General features: G+C 33.6%; 1 protein-coding gene across 1 annotated transcript in view; it reads left to right on the forward strand.

Annotated features, from left to right (window-relative positions):
- LOC138712087 (sodium-coupled monocarboxylate transporter 1-like) overlaps positions 1 to 22,434 on the forward strand; it is a 67,920-nt gene extending 45,486 nt beyond the window's left edge. Inside the window, exons 9-13 of the mRNA XM_069843481.1 lie at positions 223 to 332; positions 4,567 to 4,750; positions 8,024 to 8,110; positions 8,194 to 8,348; positions 16,998 to 22,434. Of these exons, the coding sequence (XP_069699582.1) occupies positions 223 to 332; positions 4,567 to 4,750; positions 8,024 to 8,110; positions 8,194 to 8,348; positions 16,998 to 17,274 (813 nt within the window). The 3' untranslated portion in view covers positions 17,275 to 22,434. The remainder of the gene's footprint in view (positions 1 to 222; positions 333 to 4,566; positions 4,751 to 8,023; positions 8,111 to 8,193; positions 8,349 to 16,997) is intronic.
- The last annotated feature ends 685 nt before the right edge of the window (positions 22,435 to 23,119 follow it).

Below are 23,119 nucleotides of genomic sequence, written 5' to 3' on the forward strand. Positions count from 1 at the left end.
GAATGTAAATATATGTGTGCAACAAGTATACTCTTATTACTGAAATCTGTTCGGGGATAACACCACCGTATCGCTGTTCTGACAAATGCTCTATGCCCGTTCTGTGAGGGAGGAAACGCACTACGTTGTAAGCGGCTAGTTGGAATTCACTGTTCTAAAAGCGTAATTTTCTTTGCAAGTTCTTGACAGAGTATTCAACATAATTACTCATATCTGTTCCAGGCCATTTCGAGACCAGATCAGCTGCTTCCTTACTATGTGATGGACATTTCAAAATCTGTGCCCGGTTTGCCTGGACTGTTTGTGGCTGGAATTTTTAGTGCATCTCTGAGGTAAGACCCTTTGCGTCTGTGCAACACTCATTGGAAGATAGTGAATGTTACACTTCTCTATCTCAGAAATCTATTGGTATAAATATAATGTTGAATTTTATTTGAATTGCTAAGTATTGGGCGATTTTCTATATCTAGGGCTGGCAGCTCAGACGGAAAACACTGTCTTTAGGATAGATAGGCCTAAAGCCAGTACACAGTATAGAGAACATACAGTAAAGACACCTAAGTCTTTCGTGGGAACAAATTCTGAGTGCGCATGTCACGAAACCGGGTGTATTATCTGGAACCTCCACTAGATGGATCTCCATGTACGACAGGTCTGGCATAATTTAATATTAACTGAAAACATTAATTACTCATCTTTTAATAATTTTAAAGACATGAGGCAAAGGAATGACAATATAACCATAATAATAATTACTTCCGTATGCAATCATCGCGAAAATATTCACTAATTGACGCTAACGTCCAAGTCACTGTTTGAGGTTTATGTTGGTAAAATTGATCCAAGTACAATATAATACATCATGGCGCCCGTTGAGGTGAAGTGCGAACATGAACGTCAACAATGGATATAAGTATTTTGACTTGCTAGCGACATAATATTAATGATAGATAATATACATACAAAATTATTCGTATTACTGACCAATAAAATAAATAAATATGTAAATATTTTACCAATATTTTGATAGTGGTTTGATACTAGCGACATAGTTGGATTCATTGAGAACTAGAACTTACTGAGCTTGAATTTAGTACCAACAACATCAAAGGTGCCGACAAGAGCTGTCCCTACTGATTCTTCTTATACTGTGGCCAGTAGGCTACATTTTTATAACAATAGGCACAAGCATAGCCGGGTTAAGTAGTTATGGAATAGGGTGAGATTTTTATTGACTCATAATCTACATGGTTGTGTTGCCTGACATTGTTTAGTATGCTCTGATTGGTCTGTTTCTGCATAGTACTCTTAAACTGTATTGCTTATATAGTGAATTCCGCGTAATAGGTCCTGCGGTTAGTAAGACTAACTGCGTACTAGGACCAAGCTTAGAGGGACAAATACAGTACACGTCAACATGTCAATGTATTATGTATCCAATTCCGGTTACCACCCGCTTTATTGGACCAAAACACATTGTCCCAATGTGATCCTATTAAACAGAATCCACTTATTTAGAGACCCGAAAATAAAAATATATTACATGAAAATATAATAAGTATTTTTGTATTTTAGTAAACCTATCAGTGAAAACGATTAAACAATAACACAATAAGATAGAAGGATTCATAACTGACAATAAACAATATTTTTATATATAAATCAGGAATTTAAAACAACTTTTAGAGAAAGTGGGCATAAAAAATCCCCCGTTGTTACTATTAGAGTTAACATAGAATTGAGTAACACATCTCACTAAAAAATTCTAACAACTGTATACACACGAAACTAAAGCCAAACACACAAAGGTAATTTTAACATAGATTTGAGTAACACGTCAACTCACTAACAAATTCTATACTAAACACAATTATTATAACATTTTTAACACAGAACTTAGTAGCACTTCTTTCACTAGGCTTAGTAGTCCAGCTACCTAAAGACTGAAGTTAAAAACACATCGGGTATATAGTACTCCGGACACAGGTAATGCAACTGATAAGGATATAAACAAACAGGTCGTCGCTGCGTGTTCGTGGAGTACAGTCAACTCCCGACATTCTGAAGCTATACTAGTAAACACAAGCTTAAGCCATGATGTTCATTTTCGTCGTGATATTTACAGTGTATAGTAACGTGCACTCAGAAGTTACGGAAATTGAACATATGTGGATGTCACTTGAAATGATTTTAAATATATTGCAAGAAATTCTTCAATAGCACAAGACGTTATTGGTGCATGGTGTAGTACAAGATATTCCTATTGTCTGATATCTTTTCGTCTTTCATTAGGATATTGCATATGTCGCTCATCACTGAAAACCCACTAATTTTTTTATAAACTCTTCTAGAAATTCCCTAAAATATAGATTATTTAATTTATTAATTACGATGTTGGCGCTGAACATCATGGTAGGCTACAAAAATCCAAACTAAACGTCGAGTCAATATCTTCATAATTTTCAGACTTTCATGGTAGGCCTAGTCTACTGGTTCTATTGGATTACGTTCAACACACTTTCTGTGCCTTTTGGTATTGCGGTGTCTTTCAGTGCGCTGTTTTTGTCGCTTTTACGTTTGTTTTATACAATTTATGTGTTGTAATGTTGTCTATATTGACAGTAAAAAATAATATTTAAATATCCTCAACTATGCCCTGCAATATTACATGCTTGAGCGTCTTACCTACAGCTTTTTACCTTTGCAATGAACATTCAATCGGCCACAAAGATGTAGTTATTTAAATACTACTACTAGTAAGAGCAGTGATCGATAAGACTACTCACTATGACTGTGTCCCGGTTTTAACTTTCTAGAGCAGGCATGTCAGAAATCGGACTCTAAATGTGCAGTTATGTGCGCGGATCACCGGTCTGTGTAGGTTGCATCAATCAAGCGTTGCTCTTACCCGTTCTTAGCTGGAGGGGTGTGCAATAATCTATTCTGCGCTTCTAGGGTTGGATTAAATAGACATTTGGACATTATAAACATAGTTAGCAGAACGAAAAAAAAAACACACATTTATTATCAGTGTCTTTATTTGACAATTGTAATACAAGAAACTTTAGGCTTACTCAGTTATACTTCACAAAGTAGTGTTCTGTAAAGCATAATTTATTAATATGATTTTTATACAGTATTTGAAGGAAAAAAATGCATTAATTTCGAAATAACAAGAAACGAGCAAGTATTTCATTTTACGTAGTAGGTACTAATTATTTTAAAGTAATAGACCCTACTCGTTCATTGTTCGTCAACCATTATTATTTACTGTGACCAATGGTGCACAAATGTTGAAGAAAATATTATACTCCAAATTAATTACATGCAGTAGGACATTGTGAAGTTTTTACACTGAAATCATTTCTTTGTTGTATGTTAATATAAATTAATATTAATATTAGTATATACAAATTAAGCTTAGAATTTAAATTCACATATAGTTTATTTGAAAACGTTGAGAGCAAGTATCGAAAAGTTGGGAGCGTTACTCAAAGAAATTAAAAGTGCAGTTCACAAGCTGTGAAGCAACGATATTCTCTTTATGTCAGATTTAAAGATTTATTAATATAAGTGTATTGAATTAATATTGTGACGTGAGATGGAAAATTTGTCATATATTTTTCCAGAAAAATTTCCGCCTTGCAAATAGTTGTTTTCTTCTCTCCTTACAACCTCAAGAGCCTCACATGTATTCCTCACTATCTTCTCATCACTTACCAGTTTATGAAATGAAAGTCGTAAGTCGTCTAACCTTTGATGGCTGTGTTAGCACACTTCCAAAACAACGCCATTGTCAAGTACGTTATGCCGTGAGAGTACTGATTAAGATATAAGCACTGGCAATATCATATTTTGAGAACTTTAATAATCTGATCTAAATTGTCACCTCACAACACTATTACCTCGACGTACGCTGATGAAAGCCTTTCATTTTAAACTAATAATTATTGTTGGCTGAGGAAAACATTATAACAACTACAGTATGTTATATGATTCGTAATTTCTCTTCTCCGTTATCTGTGAATTCCTCACTTTATTTATCATAACTCATTCAAAGACACAGCCAAATCGGCACTCGTACTGAAACAAAAGCTGCTGCAGGTATTGTATAGCCTTGTCGCGTTCCCCTCCAAGGCGATTCACTCCCTCCAGGTAGGGGAATAGAGAGTGCACATCGGACAGAGACAGTTGCACAATGTGCGCGACTGCACAATGTGCAGGGTTTTGACATGCCTGTTCTAGAGGAAGAGGGAAGAGGATGCGTAAGTGCGTAACTATTTGTATACGAACGTACCTGTACTTGCGCTGTGACGTCATGTAGTCTATACTTCGAATCAGGCAACCTCATTCCAGTTTATAAGTAGCTGGAATACTGACCTATCTATCACTAAGGAATCATATAGGCCTACCAACTGACTGAAGTGACTCAGTGCCTCTCGGTGTCTAAATATTTTACATCGCGATTGCGTCTGAACTTCAACAGTAAGGAGTCGCGCTCCGAGTACCACGTACGCTACTAATCACTTTCAAATATGACAATGCATGTTCTTTCCTCTATTCTAGCACAATGTCAAGCAGTCTCAACGCTCTAGGAGCGACGTTATTCGAGGACTTCGTACGTCCCTGTATGAAGAAAACGTTATCAGACCGCACCGCCAGTAATATAATCAAATGCGTGGTTGTGGTGATTGGCGCCATCTGTGTACTAATTGTGTTCATAGTTGACAAGATGGGAAGTATTCTACAGGTATGGTACAATAAAACCTTATTTACATAGTAAGGGACTTGAAATATATTTTTTTCCGTAATCAGTTCACTTCTTCTGGAGCGTATTTGTTGACTCCTAACGTAAAATGTAGTACGTTCTCTGAGTTAAGTATTCAATACATATTACTAAGTTCCCATGTCAAATAAACGGTGATCTAAGAAAGATATTGTGGACAATAGCTGAGGAGCTCTTTTCATTTCCTCAGCTGATTTTATTCATTCTGAATCTCCACACCATATCACATCGTACAGCAAAACACAGTGTCTCAGCGTACGTTGACGTAATATACTTCGGATGGTATGTAAATTATTGCAGTTGCCGCTGCGAGCTGGTCCTCTAAAGAACCAACCTTCTTCATCAAGAGCCTTTTCATGATGTGAAATACAATTGCTGTACGTTTTGAGTAGTGAGATGATATGTCCTAATGTACAGGGACATCATTTTATTTTTACTAACATTTTTAATATCAACCTGGCTATATCTTCGGATTAAAGGTCTAGAACCGGAAACACCGCTTGCTCCCCCTTCCAAGACTGGAGTTCGATGATACTGGCGTAAAATACAAATCACTTTACTACGTATAGGAGGGAAGAAAAGTAGTTCATCCATTTATGTAAACTAGGAAATATCGCAATTTTGAGTTTTATCATTTTCATTACGTTTTTGTTTAATCAAAATACAGTACTGTATTAACACTTAGTGTTTTTACTCACAAATTGAGCTATCCATTCGGACGTATTCATTATGCAGTGTATATTGTACTGTTATAGCACATTAGCGTACAATAGAGGGAATGAAGTTAAATTGAAAAATAATCATAATATGGATATTTAAACACATTTTTGAAAATGGTGGCCGTTCATTTCCATACAGGCTTCAGTTCTTTTGGCATATTATCGCACTATAGAATATTGTACCTAATTCCAATTACCAGTTTCGTCCTTCGTACGAGTAACTCATGTTGAAATAATTCTATACCTACTCTATAAAAGAGTACCTTACGTACTGTAAATTCAATCTTCACTTCTGCCCGATCCGAAAACATAAAATGACTCAGAAATGCTATCTACTGTCCATTCAAGGGGTTTTGTTGCAGGGTCGTAGAAAGGTGGTGGGGGATCACGTGACAGTTACTTAACAAGGCCCTTTTATTTAAGTTATTTTAAACAGTTGAATAATATTACGTAAACGTCCAATTCCTAACAGAAATGAATGTTTTCAGAAACGAGCTAGGACAGCTCAGCTACTAGACTTTACAGAGGGGCGAACAGAAGCAGGTGGGGGAAACCTGGATGCGACGTAGGCAAACGGACGACAGTACCTGTGCGAAAATATGATTCAATATTGAAAGCTCTTTCGTCACTGGAAAACTCACTAACTCAGTACTGCATACGCGGCCTTGGTTCTGTGTGGAGAACGGTTCGAAGTTTACTAGTAGAGGGGGTAGAAGTGAAGTACATTTAAAAATTCAGGTACAATAAAAATTGAAGTAAAAATAAAATGATGTCCCTGTATAATAATGCACAGAGTCATGGGAAAGTGATATTTTGCCCCGGGTTTTGGTATTTTAACGGAGAGAGAGAGTGTGCTTTTGCTTTTCTCCTATAGCATTCAGCGACAGTATATACAGCTCACTATTCTATGGACGAACTTCTTACAGTGTTCGAAGATAGAATTAGAAGGATGAGTGTTTGACCCCTCTCGATCTCCTCACGTAACACAATACAGCTTTCATCGGGGTGCAAATTTAAGAAGTGAATTAAATAAATAATAATCCATATACCCTGGAAAATATGAAAAATATTATCTTCCATTTGCCAAAGGGGACTGCATCAAGATATGGGTAATTCCTGAGTCAAATGTCGCAAATATTTGTAGCATCATCTAGCACAATTGTAATTGATATTTGAATTATATAGAATTAATAATATTGTGCGTTAATAATTTGAGGACAGTCAAACCACTGACAATACATTTTATCTGTAACCAGCGAGTAGGAGCGCATCAGCCTATAGTCTAGTTGCCGCATAATGTAAAAGTACTCTACTTACCCAGTATGTTCATACAGGTTGAATAAATGTACATTTTTTTCTTGTTAAGCGGAGAATATTTCACTTTCATAAAAATTTTCATGGATTACGTAGTCTTTGATGGAAAATCCAAGAAGGCTCAAAATTTGATCCCTGTAGTCTCACTTATGTACTATGCAGTTCTCTATTCCTTTAGACATTCAGTTTATAACTTCTCTTGTCAATATAGAACTGTCAGTGTTTGATAAAATTCGAATTAAGAATCTTGTCTATTTTGTGTCGTAAAACTTCTAATTATTTTCGCTCGTGGGTTTATTTGGCAAATCTCAGAACTCGAGTAATATTTATTAGGGCTATTTCGTGAATAAAATAAAACTGTAAATAATATATCCCTAAAATTCGCTCACAAAATGTTAATACCTGTATATTTATTAATATTTAACCTATTCAGATATTGTGAAGTCAAAATAGATGAATGACGATTACTACAATAAAGAAATTGAATGTTATTCAGTAATGCCAATTGAGAAAAGCGAAATACAGGTTTAAAAATGTTAATTGCATGTACTGCACTTTTCTCCTGTTATTATAACAGAAGTACGTTTCTATTATCTCCTGAAATCATAATTTAATTTAAACATTTTATAGTAGAATTAAAATAACCTGATTAATACATTAATTAAATGAACAATTGTTATGAAGGAGTGTCATTTTCTTAAGGTACAATGGACATGGAATTAGAAGATGAAGATGTAGATGTGGAAGCAGGATTTCGCACTTTATTTAGTAAAATGGATTCATGCTCATCGATTTACGTGGAAACAGTTGGCGACACTGACTAAACAAAAGCACGACCTTGTGATAAATCGAGCTGCAGAAATTATCGCGATGTATGACTGTGGTCGGTTGCACTTCAAAATTTCATTACACTTCATTGGCCAAAAATGGAATAACGTCATATAAAAGAAATAGTATTATAACAATATTTGTCTGTAATATTTTCATTTGTTTTAAACATCTTGCAACAAAGATTAACAAATATTGACCGAGTGATGTGAAAATACAAATGAAATGAAACAAAGATCCGTACCAAAGGCTCATTACCGGAGACGTAAGGATAATTCTAACATAGTTTTGGGAAGTGTTTGTCAACAAAACATGTTATGAAATCTAAATATAATTCTGAAATAGCCTAAGTGATTCGACATTGTTATCATTACAGCTTGCATTCAGTGCCCTAGGAGTAACAGCAGGTGCCATGATAGGTTTATTCACATTCGGAATGCTGTATCCCCCAGGAAACGCCAAGGTAAGATTGAAATAAAAACAGGAGTATGTTGGGATGCGAAAAGAATGATAACAACGCAATGTAACTTCACTTATTCCTTGCAGGGAGCTCTTGCTGGAAGTATCTTCAGTCTACTGTTCATGTCCTGGATTGTGATTGGAAACAGGAAAGGAATTGCAGAAGGAAAAATCAAACTCCCATTGTTGCCAACTTCAGTGGAGGGATGTGCTTATAATTTCACTCTTCCTGAACCAACACCGTAAGTAGTGCATACATTTTCGTTATATATGACCCTGCAGATTGATCATCCCGATTATAAACATGAATAATTAGAGCAACATAGATCCCATTAAAATGTTTATTTTACCATCTTACAGAAGAATGTTTGCCATTTTGACATCACTTTGTTTTAAAGATAATATCATCCAAATTTTTTTATTTAAAATTTATTTATTTAAATCCACCACCAACAGTAGCAGGCTTCCAATTACTGGTGGCTTCCATAGATATATATATATATATATATATATATATATATATATATATATATATATATATATATATACAAAATGCATAATAAAAAAAGAACAAAACAAACAACACAAACGAAAAAAACAATACATAACGGTAAAAGATGCTAGAATATAATATTGCAGTTAATATAGTGCCATATGTCAATATCATGCTGCAAAATTATTTAAAAACTAGAGTATAAACATTATAATGCACTTCTTCATAATTTAAATATCTAAGGAAATACAATTCTTTTTAATATTGTATGAAATTTTTCAATTGTTAAACTGAAATCTAATTGAGAATCACAGTTTAAAGACAGAGAGTTGTATTACACATAAAAAACAATGGAGAGTTCTTGAAGAAAACAGTTCTAGGAATGGGAATAACAAAAGGTTGCCTATGACGTAATTCTGGTTTTTTTACCTTGAACTGAAGGAATTTGAGAAAATCACAGTTATTCAATATACCGTTAACAGTCTTATAGAGTAAAATTTGACTATTTATTAATCGTCGAGATGTTAAAGTTTTATAATTAAATTCAAAAAGTAATTGATTATATGAAATTTGCTTGTCATAAGACGACACGTGATGTTTTTTTTTAATATAAATAACGTAAAAATCTTTTCTGTATCCTTTCTATTTGCATCTGATGGGACTGGAACTGAGGTGACCATATTACAGATACATACTCTAGTTTACTCTTAACTAGAGTTTTATATAGAGTATCAATAGTATTTACATTTTTTAATTCTTTTGTATTTCTGATTATAAATCCTAATTTTCTATATGTATCAATTACCACGTGATTTAAGTGCATTTTAAAACATAAGTTGTGTGTACAAGAAATATCCAAATCCTTAAATGATTCTACTCTAGGTAACTTCACACTATTAATTTCATACGAATTTTGAGCAACTGTCTTATTTTTAGAATATGTCATAAAGCAACATTTATTAAAATTTAACAGAAGAAAATTATCGATACTCCATCTATATAGTCTGTCCAAATCATGCTATAGATCAAAAACGTCTTGTTGTTTGTCAATGACTTTATACAATTTAACATCATTAGCATATAGTAAACATTTAGAGTGGAAAATCTGTTTAGGTAAGTCATTGATATAAATTAAAAAGAACAAGGGACCAAGACTGGATCCTTGGGGTTCACCTGAAGTTACTGTGAATGGTTTTGATTTTACTTGATTGAATGAAACATACTGCTGCCTGTTTGTAAGATATGATTTTATTAACTGTAAGTATGAAAAAGATAATCCAAAACTTGAAAGTTTATTAATTAAAATTTTATGGTCAATTTTATCAAACGCTTTGGAAAACTCAAGGTATATCACGTCTAAATTTCTGCGATTGTGTAATGTATTAAATGCCTTTTGTGTAAAATTAATTAGATTTGTTGTGGCAGACCTATGCTTGCCCTCATGAGCTATACACTCTTCAAACAGTGACTGTACGTCCTCCTTCCTCAAAAAAGCATGGATCTATTATTAGAAATTGTGTAGTAGGACATCAAACAGTAACACGCCCACTGTGGAGAGGTCGCTGATGCATTTCTCGAGGGTTTTCTGGGGACCGATATGGACTGTTTTGTTTGTTGACGCAGTCCGACAAATGAAAATGATCTTAGTCATTACTAAATTAGGAAACCACTATCACGGAATTTGGATCCCTGTCACGGATTTAGGAGCGACTGTATAAAAATGAAGAATCATATATTATACATCAAACTTCTGAAACTGTTGACATAGAATGTTGTAAAAACTGTAGCTAAAGATCCAAACGTCATTTAGATGTTATTTGAAAACAAGAACATCGCCTGGAACATTTTCCAATATGGTCTCGCAAGCATCTTGGCGGTTGAATCAGTCATGTTGCCGAAGTTCCTGAACCACCATAACTTTTTAGGAACGTAACTTCAGGTCTAGGTGTAAGATTCGTCTGACACTCCGATCAGATATTCTCAATACCAGAGCATGTTTAATGGCTGAATGTCGTGGGGATGTGGTAATAGCATACCTCACTGCTGCGATATTTTCGAAAGCCAGAACGTTGCGTCATCAACCGGACGACTTCTATTTGAATCTTTTGTCTGACACTTGTCACCCATATCAGTAGGATTTTCTTATCAGGAATTCTTTCTTTTCGACCTACACTAAAATTACCACATAGTTGTAATCACAATCACCATTTTAAAAATATAATCATGAACAAAATACACGATGTTCACCTGTCCACGCCATGATGGTGACTGAAATGGCATGGTTTGTGCTGCTCAAAGATATATGCCACTCAAGCGCAACTATCAAGAAACCTGTATGGCGGCCAATTCAAATCGGGGAGACCATTCTGCCGGACTCTGTATTATGTATTTTTATTTAATATCATTGTTATTATTTTTCTTCTTCTTTCCTTTTTGCCTTCCAATGTCGGGGTAACCTCTTCCTATCCATTTCTGTCACTCCAGTCTATCCTTAAACAATCTCTTTATTTCCCCAATTGTCTTTCTACTTCTTTGTCCAATTCTCTCAATTCTGCTCTCCCACTTACCTATCAAGATCTTGATTATTTATTTTTTGTAAGGTTATCAAGGGTGATATTGATTGTGAATCCTTCTTAAGCAATATCAGTCTTCGAAATCCGACCAAAGGATTAAGATTTAAAAAAATGTTCTACACTAGAAACTCTAAATCTATCTCTCCGGTCTGCAAATGTATAAAATATGCAAATTTCCATGATTAAATTTGGATCCATTCAATGTGTAGTATTTATTTTATTTAGTTGTATGTCATTTTGTTAATAATATTTATAATTTATGTCTTTTTTAGAATTGATTTCAATATTCATTTATACTATTCATATATAATTCTGTGGCCGGGAGGAAAAAGGTCTTAAGTAAAAATTTTATACTTTTCAGGAGAGCAGTAGAAAGATTGAAATTGTTAAAAAAATTATAGAGTTTTTTAATTAAGAGTTTTTTCCTGGATATGATTTGTTTATATTTCTTCTAAAATAGGTAATGTTGCACATTTAACAATTTTATTGGTTATTTCCAAAAATAGAAGCACTTAAGCCTTTTTAAGACTAGAACCCAAACTGAGTAAAAGGGACTATTTAAACATAAGACCATTTTCATGTCAAAATAAATAAGCAATGTAAATTATTAGGAATGCAAAATGGGTCTTAAACAATTATAGGACTGTTTACCCTGGTGCTTAAAGTATTAAAAGGAAATGACATCAGTATGTGATAAACTAGCTAAAATACAATTTAGACCCTTTTAATAGGGAAGCATGGAAAGTAAACATTTAATGGTCTGTAAGGAATAAAGTATTAAATATTCTTAAGGTCTTTATTCTGTGTGTGCTCGATTCAAAGAGTGCTTAGGACATTTGGTAACGCTCTATAAATCCAGTCAGGAGTCTTATTTGACTTAAGCCATTTTACCAGACTGTAGAGAATTGTTTCCGCTTTCAGAATATCTAAAAATCTCATTTTCACAAAAAAAAAAAGAATGACTTAAGACCTTTTTCCTCCCGGCCACAGAATTAATGTCACTATTGTTTTTATTGAATTATTCTTGGTTATGTACGAGTATTTTAAAGTCATCCATTGTTCCGTCCATTCATTGTCAGTAATTGTAATTGTCTTTATGTGTAATAATTACTTTTATGCAGTTCTATTATTATTTCGCCATTATCAATTTTGTCATATTGTAATTATGCTTTGTGCTGAACTGTTATTGGGCTCTGGCTGTTGTACAGCACAATAAATCATAGTAAATAAATAAATAATTATTATTACTATAATTATTATTATTAATATTACTATTATTATTATTATTATTATTATTATTACTATTATATTATTACTATTATATTATTATTATTATTATTATTATTATTATTATTATTATTATTATTATTATTATTATTATTATATTTCGTATGATTGACTCGTGAAACTGCGAAACACACTATACAGCCACACGACTATCATAGTTATGTCAGTATGTTCCTTTATTTGTCAATGTGTACTGTGCAGTACTCCCAGGGAGTTGTAGCTGGTCGATAGCTTTGAGTAGGGACTGAGGGAGTTGCTGTCACACTTGATAGTGGCTCCTGTCAAGGGAGCAGAGGTCACCTGATGAGTGCAGATAGCATAGCGCGGTGTCCCAGTCTGGGGCATTGTTGCTTTCACCCCTTGCTGTGATTAAGCGGCCAAGATTTGTAATAACAATAATAACAACTTTATTACACATTTCGCTACTTATTTCAATCTATTACAGTTCGTGTTCTTATTAATGATAATATGCTGTACCATAAGGGAAAGTTGGAGACAAACGACCAAAAATTACATTTTTCGCTTTCAATTCAACTAATAAGCTTCTTATTTCTGAATAAGAATATATTTTATTAAGGTTATCACTTACTCCCTTTATATTGCATGTTTTACTACATGGCACCGATAACAAAATTTATGTTTACTGCTGTTTTTATTTAATCAACAGTTTGCAATTTTCAATGTGTCTTTTTTTAGAAACTGCAAGTGCATATTGATTGATATTTAGTACAGAAGTTCATTATATTGCATTGCACCAAGTAACTATGTTTCATAATTATACACTTAAGGACTAATTAATATTACATGTTAAATTTTCAGAAAAAGTATTTTTTTATAGGCCATGTCGGTATTTCAATTTCTCTGTAAGATCGTAATGAAGATATGAGAATCTTTCTTGATCACTTTGTGCCATATGACCCTTAACATGCGTAAAAAAAATTTCGCACTTCTGCCTATTACAGTTTCTTTAGTGAAGGTACATTTAAAACCAATGTTTTTAGTTACCGAAGGAAATAAATAACTAATTTAAAAGAACTCGTCAATATAGCTAAATAATTAATTCAGTCAGAATGAAATTCAGGTGACAAGACATAGATACAGATTTTTTAAAAAATTAGTCGATATTGATTGAGTAGTTTCAGGATAAAACAATTCAATAATAAACTTTCAGTTTTCGCCACTTAAGTCCTCTATCTTCCCTGAAACCAAACTTTTTACAGTAAGTATAAAGACTTCTCATAATACTACTTATTCTTCCACATTTAGCCTACGCCTATCTTTCTTCAATGATGCTTTCATAATTAAGTAGTTCTTGATGATGACCGGCTTTAGGTCCAGAACTTTGAAGACATTCCGACTTTTCGTATTCCTAAAGAACCCCAGAGATACATTTATGTCTATTATAGTTTCTGGTTAACATTACGATTTATCCTCAATCATAAATAATTTTATTTATCCTACGTAATCTTAGTTTACAAGTCTGATTACCTCAAGTAAGCAATATGATGATTGCATAACACATCTAATAGGCTACTGTATATTGTTAAATCAAATGAATGATTGAAAAATAAACAGGCGCTTAAATTTGATAAATCAAGTGTAATGACATTTAATAAGGATAATAGTACTCAGTTTTCCTATAATATTAGATTAAATGGAACTGGCCTCAAAGAATGTAAAAGCACAATGTTTCTTTGTTTTTAACTGGGTAAGTTGAACTTGAAAACACATATAGAATACCTCTAAATTGAGCTCTGCCTGTTAGCCTATGCATTAAGATCCTTACCTTCTATTTGGTGATGCAAATACTCTTATAATGTCATATTTTGCATACTGTCATTCTATAATTAAATATGAATTAATATTCTGGGGCAATTCATATGACCCTAACCACATTTTCGTTTTACATCAGAAAGCCTTATGGATTATGGCAAATGTTCATAAAAGGACAGCATGTAAAAAGATTTTCAGAAATTGAGAAACGCTGACGTCAGTTTGTGAGCATATTCTTCCTCTGATCATGTTTTATGTTAAAGACCAAGATCTATTATATTAATTCGAGACAGAAATCAGATCTCCATCTACTCTTTCTTAATTTCAGCAGTTAAGAAAATAGGAGTTTACTCTTCATGTATTACTGTCTTCAAATGTCCTGTCCAATAAATTTGTATTAAATCTCTGAAGGGCAAACATAAAAGCTTCAGAACATAATTACCTATTTTTTCCAAATTCATACGTTCTGCTCAACTATGAATTCTTTATAATTGAAGACTTGAAATAAAAAAGGCTCTAAGTGCCATAATACGGAATTTTGAAATTGTGTGCAAAATGGGATCTATATGCCAAGCCCAATAATGTATAAAAGGCTCGAACTGACACGAATGAAAATGTAGTACCAAATGCAATCGAAAGATAGCATGCGGTTTAACTAGAATGCTGTTAATATATGAAAGGCTCTATGTACCGCTCGCTTCCTCCTCATAGTTAGATTAAATGACGGAGGCGGCAGATATTAATAAGAGTTTGAGAGGAAAGAAACGACTAATTAAAGGAGAAGGTACTGCGCTGCAATGAAAAAAAAGCTGAAAAATGGAGGAAATGAGTACATAGGCCTAAGTTCAAATACCGGTAATAAAAATGTTCCTGTAAAAGCTCGTCCTGCACAGGAGGTAAGTCTCATTACTAATCGCTAACCTACACCATACCTGGACAGACTGATTATTCTTGTTCTGTTTGCATGAAAGCAACAATAAGGTCTAACTAAATTATGTTGGTTGTGACAACAGAAAAAACTGGTAGACCTAGTGAGGTACAGTGCACAAGGTTCTCCAGCTTGCTTTCTGAGTCGGTGTGCATGCAAGTATAAATGCGAGAACCTCAACTATGAACAGAAGGTCGGGCTGTTTGAAGATTTTTATGACCTGGAAGATATTGAAAAGCGAGGGAGTTACTTGATAGGGCTGATGCAAGTATCACATGTTAAAAGAAGACGTCATGGAACCTATGATGACCCTTCACAGAACAGGAGACAAACAACTATTCATTATACTGACTTAGTGCAAGTTTGCAGAGGAACATTTTCTTAAATATTTGCGTTAACTCGGAAGAAAATCCAGGTATTAACCGAGAAGAAAAAGAATTTGACTGAAATGATACAGTACCTGACAAATGATGACCACAAACAGTTTTACAGAACCATTACTGAATAAACTTTTATTTTATGAACAAAAAACTATTTTTGTTTCATTCGTTTGCCCTCTTCACTACCTTTTTGCTGATTCTGAAGTATGGAACTTAGACCCTTTCATTAAATTTCCACTTTCAGTACGTTTTTCATACTATTACAATATTACTTTTGTAAGTTCCTTTGGATACTAGCTCCATACTATGCTTATCTTTCAATTAAAACACATTAATACTGAAATTATGACCATTAATTACCTAGTACACTTAAAACTCATTTTCCTCAAATTCATGATTATGGCACTTAGAGCCTTTTTTATTTCAAGTCTTCAATTTAAATACAATAATTACTTTGCTTATTACGTAATGTGTATTTTTACATAATTTCATTTCTTCCACATACAATGCTAATTTAACCTCTATTAATCATTGTCTTCTGCAAACCCAGCATTCTCCAATCTTCCCTATCTTTCGCGTTTCTTTCACTCTCCGCATATCATCCATATATCTTAATGTTGTCTCTCATCTGGTACCTTTTGTACCTTGAACGTTTTTCCCGTTCACTATTCCTTCCAGTGCATCCTCCAATGGGCAGTTTCTTTCTAGCTAGTGACGCAGCCAATTTCTTTTTTTTCTTCCCGATCAGTTCCAGAATTATTCTTTCATCACCCATTCTTTCCACCACAGCAAAATTGCTTAATTTATCTATTTTTTCAAACTCTCCATACTTTTCCATTTCCACATTTCATTGCTTCCAGTCGTTTCTCTTCACTTCATCGTAATGCCCATGCTCCTATCCCATACAATGCCACACTCCACACGAAGCACTTCACTAGTACCTCTCTTAGTTCTTTTTCTATACGACTGAAAAATTTCTCCATTTTTCTATTAAAAGCTTCCTTTGCAATGCTATCCTCCTTTTGACTTTTTGGCAGCACCTTATTTAAGATGTATGGAATATGATTAATTAAAAGGAATGAAAATTATAATGAAACTGCCCTGGCAAGCGAACATAATGTATCTCATTACCGTGAGCGTTCATTTTGTATTTCTTTTTAACAAGTTCTGTTATATATTTTATGCCTGTATTGCACTGCTGTCTGATGCTTTCCTCTCTTTATCCCTTGAACAAGTTTTGCTGTGGAATTTAGTGTAATTTCGGCATATTGCTCAGTTCATTAAATTCTATCTAGCTGATGAAAATGGTTGAAACAAAGAAGAAATTCCAAACAAACTTCTATAGACTAATGAAATAAGTACTTTCTTCAGTTACTCTGTATCAGTTATGACAAAAATATTATGTGCATTAATGCATTCCTTCTTAAATTACGTTACAAAATGGCTCACTTTTTCAGAACCCCGGAGTTGGATGAAGAAGAAGTATTCGTGTTATACAGAGTAACCTTCATGTATTACTCTCTCATGGGCATGGTGGTGATGATGGTTGTGGGAGCTGCCGTTAGCTTCTTCACGCAGTCGAAGACAGACGAGAAAATGAATCCAGCGCTCTTCTCTCCTTTCGTCAGGAAATATTTCTTGAAGGCAGAGTCCCGCAACAAGGAACCCGCATCCAGCAAGCTGCTGGAGTTCCAAACAGCAAACGGAAACAAGTTGGAAACCATCCAGACATGAAAACAGGCCGTCCACTCGTGTTTTATTAAACTCTAGTAAATTTCTAGCCCATTATCTTTCCTGGTCCTTTAACGCACACTGCGGTATATCCAGGAAAGGCACGGTTGCATAGCAACTATGCAACTTAACTCTTTATTTAATCTACAAGCAAGTAAAGCTATACTCCGTTCATTCTTTGAATGGATTCCAATGTAAACAAAACAAATTGTATCCAACCGTCAGAAACTAGACCTGTACACACCAGACTAAGAACAAGTAGGCCTAATGATGTCTTAATATTTAATACATTATTATGGTTAGGCCTGTCTTTTAAAATACTCGTATTATTACTGTCTGGTTTAAAACTATCCTAGGACATCTTTCTGCACCAATTTTCAGGATTCTATAGCCTTTTTCCATTCTTCTCCATACTCCCATGCGCCGTCTTCCAATTTCTTTTCTCTTTTAAAAAACTGGAAGACAATAATTAGTCATATTCTACTGGGGTAATATTCTTCGCTCATAAGACAATATCAAATTACAGATGTAGGCCTATGGATGAGCAAGAAAGAAAAAATAAGAATAATAACTACTTAATAGGATGAAATATCTAATTGAAAGTGGCTGCTAGTCCAATTCGTCATTCCCACTGTAGCTTGAAGATGTCGATTCACAAGATTTGAACACTAGTTGATCAATAATATTGTTGCAGGGACCTTCCATTTTGCTAAATATATTTTCTTCTATTACCAAAACATGTTTGATGTACTTTTTTCACCTAGCATTGCCCAGATCCAAACTTTTCTCCCCAAAGGCCAATCATCGCGCAGTTTCAATATTCTTTATTTGTAGTAACATTACCTTCCGTTTTTCACTTTTTTTTTTCTCCACATCATCTCTATGAAGTTTAATATACAGTGATAAGATGAAAGTCTTATAAGTCTATGACAGTTTACCCTGTTTGTTTTTCCAAAGGATTTATTATATAGGTACAAGAGTTATGCCCTAACATAATTCGTAACTTTCAAAAGCTTGTCTTTCACCATTTCTTTACGATAGGGGATTTCTTCTCCGACGAATCAGGAAATTGTATCTTTCCTAATGGGACTCGATGGAGTTTGATACTACGATATGGCGTATTTCTATAATTATTATACTACATACATACATATATACATACATACATACATACATACATACATACATACATACATACATATATACATACATACATACATATGACATAATATATCTCGAAACATGAAGTAGGCCAAAAAGCGAAAACCAAAGGAGAGGAGTTCGATCCGGTATTGTGGATTGAGCCTCTGCGTAGCTCAGTGATAGATCTCCAGGGGGTAAAACTGTGGGTCCTGGGTTCGATCCCCAGCGCCGCAGCGAATGTTTCTCAGTTATTAATGTATAATAAGCACAACAAAGAATTCTATTGCATCAACAATTAATATATATTTCTTACTTTTACTAAAATTGTATGGATTTTGAAAATAAGGACATTTCAAATATTTACACAATCCATAATATTATTCGAATATTTTAGTTCTAAAACTACTCACATATTGTAAATTTCACAGTTCTTCAAGAATCAGAGAAATTGCTTAGGTATTTTTTTTTAATTTTATGAATCTTTAAATATTCGGACATCTTATTTCCTAAGCTCTCTTATAATTTTAGGCATATTAAATATTCTGTGATTTAATTGCTCATATTTTCTGTAATGTTATGCATCTTCAATATCCGGCCATTTAAATTGTTCATATACTTTACAATAATAAGGTACATATTTTTAAAATTTGCCCACTTAAATTGTTTATAATACTCTGTAATTATAAATAGAGTGTATGCGACCATTCAATTTGCTTTAATATCTTATAATTTTACGCACAATGAAGATTCGTTCCCAACCCAGGTCGATGGCATTTAAGTGTGCTTTAAATACGACAGGCTCATGTCAGTAGATTTACTGGCATGTAAAAGAATTCCTACGGGACAAACTTCCGGCACACCGGCGACGCTGGTATAACCTTGGCAGTTGTGAGCGTCGTTAAATAAACTATAATTTTTTGTAAGATTGGAGTATTTATATTTGTTCAAACATATCACTTATAATGTTATGAATGTTCAATAAATAAGATTTTATGCTCGACCATGCCGAAATGTAGTAATTATACACCTGGTAGCAGTCCTTTAATGCATGTCATTAAAGTACACCTACTCATTAAAGTACAGGTGTTCAGCCAATAACAACTCAGCTTACAGGTGTTCAGCCAATGACAAGTCAGCTTTGTACCGTTATAAAACCACAAGTATCGATTATTCTCGGATATGCAATCGAAAGAGAATTAGCGAAAAGTCACGGAGGCTGGAAATCCAATACTGTCGCAGAAGGTTATGTTCTGTTACTATAATAATTAGCGTTAATTGTAAATAATATTCAAATAAATTCAATTTGTCATCTCGTTTTTCAATGTTGAATTCAATAATCAAGGTTATATCAAGTTTAGCGGGATTACATCAAGGTCAATTACATTATTGTTCCTCGGAAAAAATCAATACTTTCGCGTCTGCGCAGATCTCATAATTCACGACCTAGAACAAGGTCACTTCCGATCTTGTCAGATACAAATAAAATGTATACATCGGAATAATTTCAAGTTAGAAATATGGTCGAGCATAAAAAGTCGTATGAAACTTGCCTATAATGATAATCAAGACGCTCGTATGAATATTATGAAACGAGCGCAAGCGAGTTTCATAAATATCCATACTTGCGTCTTAATTACTATCATTATAGGCTCGTTGCATAATGTACTATTACATTCTTCAAATCTCCCATAAACTATGCATCTTTTGTATGCAGTAATTTAAATTGTTTATTTTTTATATTTAAGTATCATAAATATTCAGGCATTTAAATTGATTATAGGCCTATGTTAGATAAAATTGTGAATTTTTAAAATACGGACACTTATGTTGATTGCACGTCCTAAGCTTTTGTGAATAAATAAAATGCAATCACTAATATTGCTTGTATGTGCTGTAGTTTTGTGCATATCAAAACTTCGGAGTATTAAATTGCTCAAATGTTTCGTAATGTTACTGTCCGAACAATTAAATTGCTCAAATATTATACAATTTTATGCATTATGAAAATGCGGACGCTTATGTTATTTGTCTCTTTCATATTTTATGCAACTTAAAATTTCGGACAATTGAATTTACTGAATTGCTTGTATGTTTTATAGTGCTGTGCAGCTTGAAACTAAAGATATTTATATTGCCTGTATGTTTTATAGTTTTAAAGACACTGAAAATTCGGATACTTAAATTGATTGTATACTGAGATACATTGTTTAGGTTAATAATATGAATAAAAGTTGTAACATAAAAATTTTAAAGAATAAAAAGGTGTTAATACAGTAAAATATATATTTTTTTTTTGAAAAATTAAGCAATGAGAGTTAAAATTTGCCATTAAGAACAACTCGGCATACATTCTCGATCCCACCATCAGATTTGAGACACATGCAGATCAACCGCATAAGGTGGACAGTGAAAAGAAACGGATCTATGAACCAACAATCCCGTTCTATAAAGATAAATATAGCCTGTCCCACATTGCTGTAATAGGTCTGATGGTGGGAGCACGAGGTACCATACCCTCCTTCTTTGCCAACAAATGTAAAAACCTGGGGCTAACACACAGCATTGTGAAGGAAATAGCCATTAGTGCCCTCAAAGAATGAGTTCAGATATTGAGAAATCATTTGTATGGGAGTGATAATGGAAATTTGAAGTTATCTTAACCGATGGCTGTTGATTGGTTCAGATATCAATGCCAATCAATCCGTACTATTATTTTTCTCGCGGTATATGGCACTCAAATCATTCTAACCTATCTGATGATATCCCCCCCTTTCTTAATGTGAATGAGCACAAACGCTTCTTAGGTGTAAATTTTTCTGACATTTTGCATATTCGATTCCCTAACCGTTTCAAATGTATATCATTTTACCTTTTAGGTGTGTTTCCTAATTATTTGTGGTGCGCTTTGTCAAATCTGTCAACCTTTTCATAAGAGAAGCTAAATTTATTTTTATTATTATTATTATTATTATTATTATTATTATTATTATTATTATTATTATTATATTATTATATACGGTACAAAAATTACACACTATCAGCCATTCCCCAAAGCCACAGTTAAAACTACCCCGTTCTGTCCAACTACCCTGTTTTATCCAACTCTCCCCTACTTGAAGCTTGAGTAGTTTCATTAAGAATATAAACTTTCAATACTTAAATCGCAATAGCGTCTTTGGTAAAATTCTATTTAATACATTTTGCTATTTTTAACTTTCTGGTAACATTACAAAGCCAGTTCCTTTGTACAACCAGACATTTCGTCTTTCAAATAGCTTGATGATTAACATAAGTTTCAGCAGGCATACCCTAAAGTAAATGTAGGCCTACAATGTACAGGATAAACACTGTCCAACTTTATCTTCAGATAACGGTAACATTTCGCAACAAACAATCGTAATTTACATCGAATCTCTTCTCACTTGCATAGAAATAAGGTTGAGAAAATCATTCGGCGCTAGTATTGTTTTATTCAGAAGTAAATTGATATTAAATATGTTTCATAGAAAAACATTTTATGCCACAGTAATAAGGTAAATCTTCAAGATATCCTCCTGGGTCCTGGAGTATAGTATAATATACTTCATACATGCATTTAATTTCAAATTTGCCACTAGGTAGAATAGTTATCGATCACTTCTTTTCTGTGTTTGTTAAGCTCCTGACATCTCTTGGGACTTACAGGAAGCACAAGAAGATCGATTAGATCATTGCAATGCGTGTTTCAACTATTTGTATTTGAAAATGGCGACCAGAAACTGAACGTCAAGGCACTATAGGACATGCTTTTCGAAAGGGTAAAAGAAATTATAATGTATGATGTATATGCAGAATCTCTAATAAAATGGTATAATATACCTGCATTTTTGCCCTAACTGTAACCTATAGTATTTTTTCATCATTTTTTCTCATTTCAGTTACTTTTTTTTTAGTGTAGAATTACATTGGACTTTAAAAATAAAACAAAAATTGTCTCAGAACTGAAGAGGATATGCAATGAAAAATGTAATGCAAATCCAAGACGAAAAATATTCAATGCGGATCTCAGAGACTAATGTCACTAATGCCGAGAAGCGTCCACCATTTGTTTGTCGGATACTATTTAAAACCAGGCTGTAGATCTAAACTAAACTCGTAATGAAAGAAGATCATGTTGACAATGGCGAATAAGTTGGTGATGAAGAATTGGTAGGATTTCACAGGAAAAGCTGAGTACAAAGAGAAAACTCCTATATTTTCAAATCCAGCTAACGCAAATGTTTCACGTGTTCACATACGTTTCACGCAAGAATCCGTTTCTAACGACATTTTTATTTGTCAGAGCGGATAGTCGATTTAAAATTTAGTTTCTTTCCGCTAATCATTACAATTTCTCAATACTGTTGCCATATTTCAGTGTCTATAATGTCCTGGTGTTGTTCTATAAGTTACTGTGTCTACTGTTTATCATTTTGGAGAGCATGACTTATTTTGACATTTGATATTTTTTTAATCAAAGAGAGCAATAATTGCTACCAGCTCTTCGCTGAGGTACCACAGACAGAGAGCAGTCTTGTACTGCTGGAAGTTACTCAACAGCATCAAGACAATATTAAAGTCGCAGCAGTTGGAAGTGCAGCTTGAAAACACACCTTCAAATATAATCTCACAACGAGAATTACTATGTTTATTATCCCAACTTCTTTCTTTAATCTGCAATGGAAAC

This window comes from Periplaneta americana, chromosome 13 (assembly GCF_040183065.1).
Source record: "Periplaneta americana isolate PAMFEO1 chromosome 13, P.americana_PAMFEO1_priV1, whole genome shotgun sequence".
Classification (NCBI taxonomy): Eukaryota; Metazoa; Arthropoda; class Insecta; order Blattodea; family Blattidae; genus Periplaneta; species Periplaneta americana.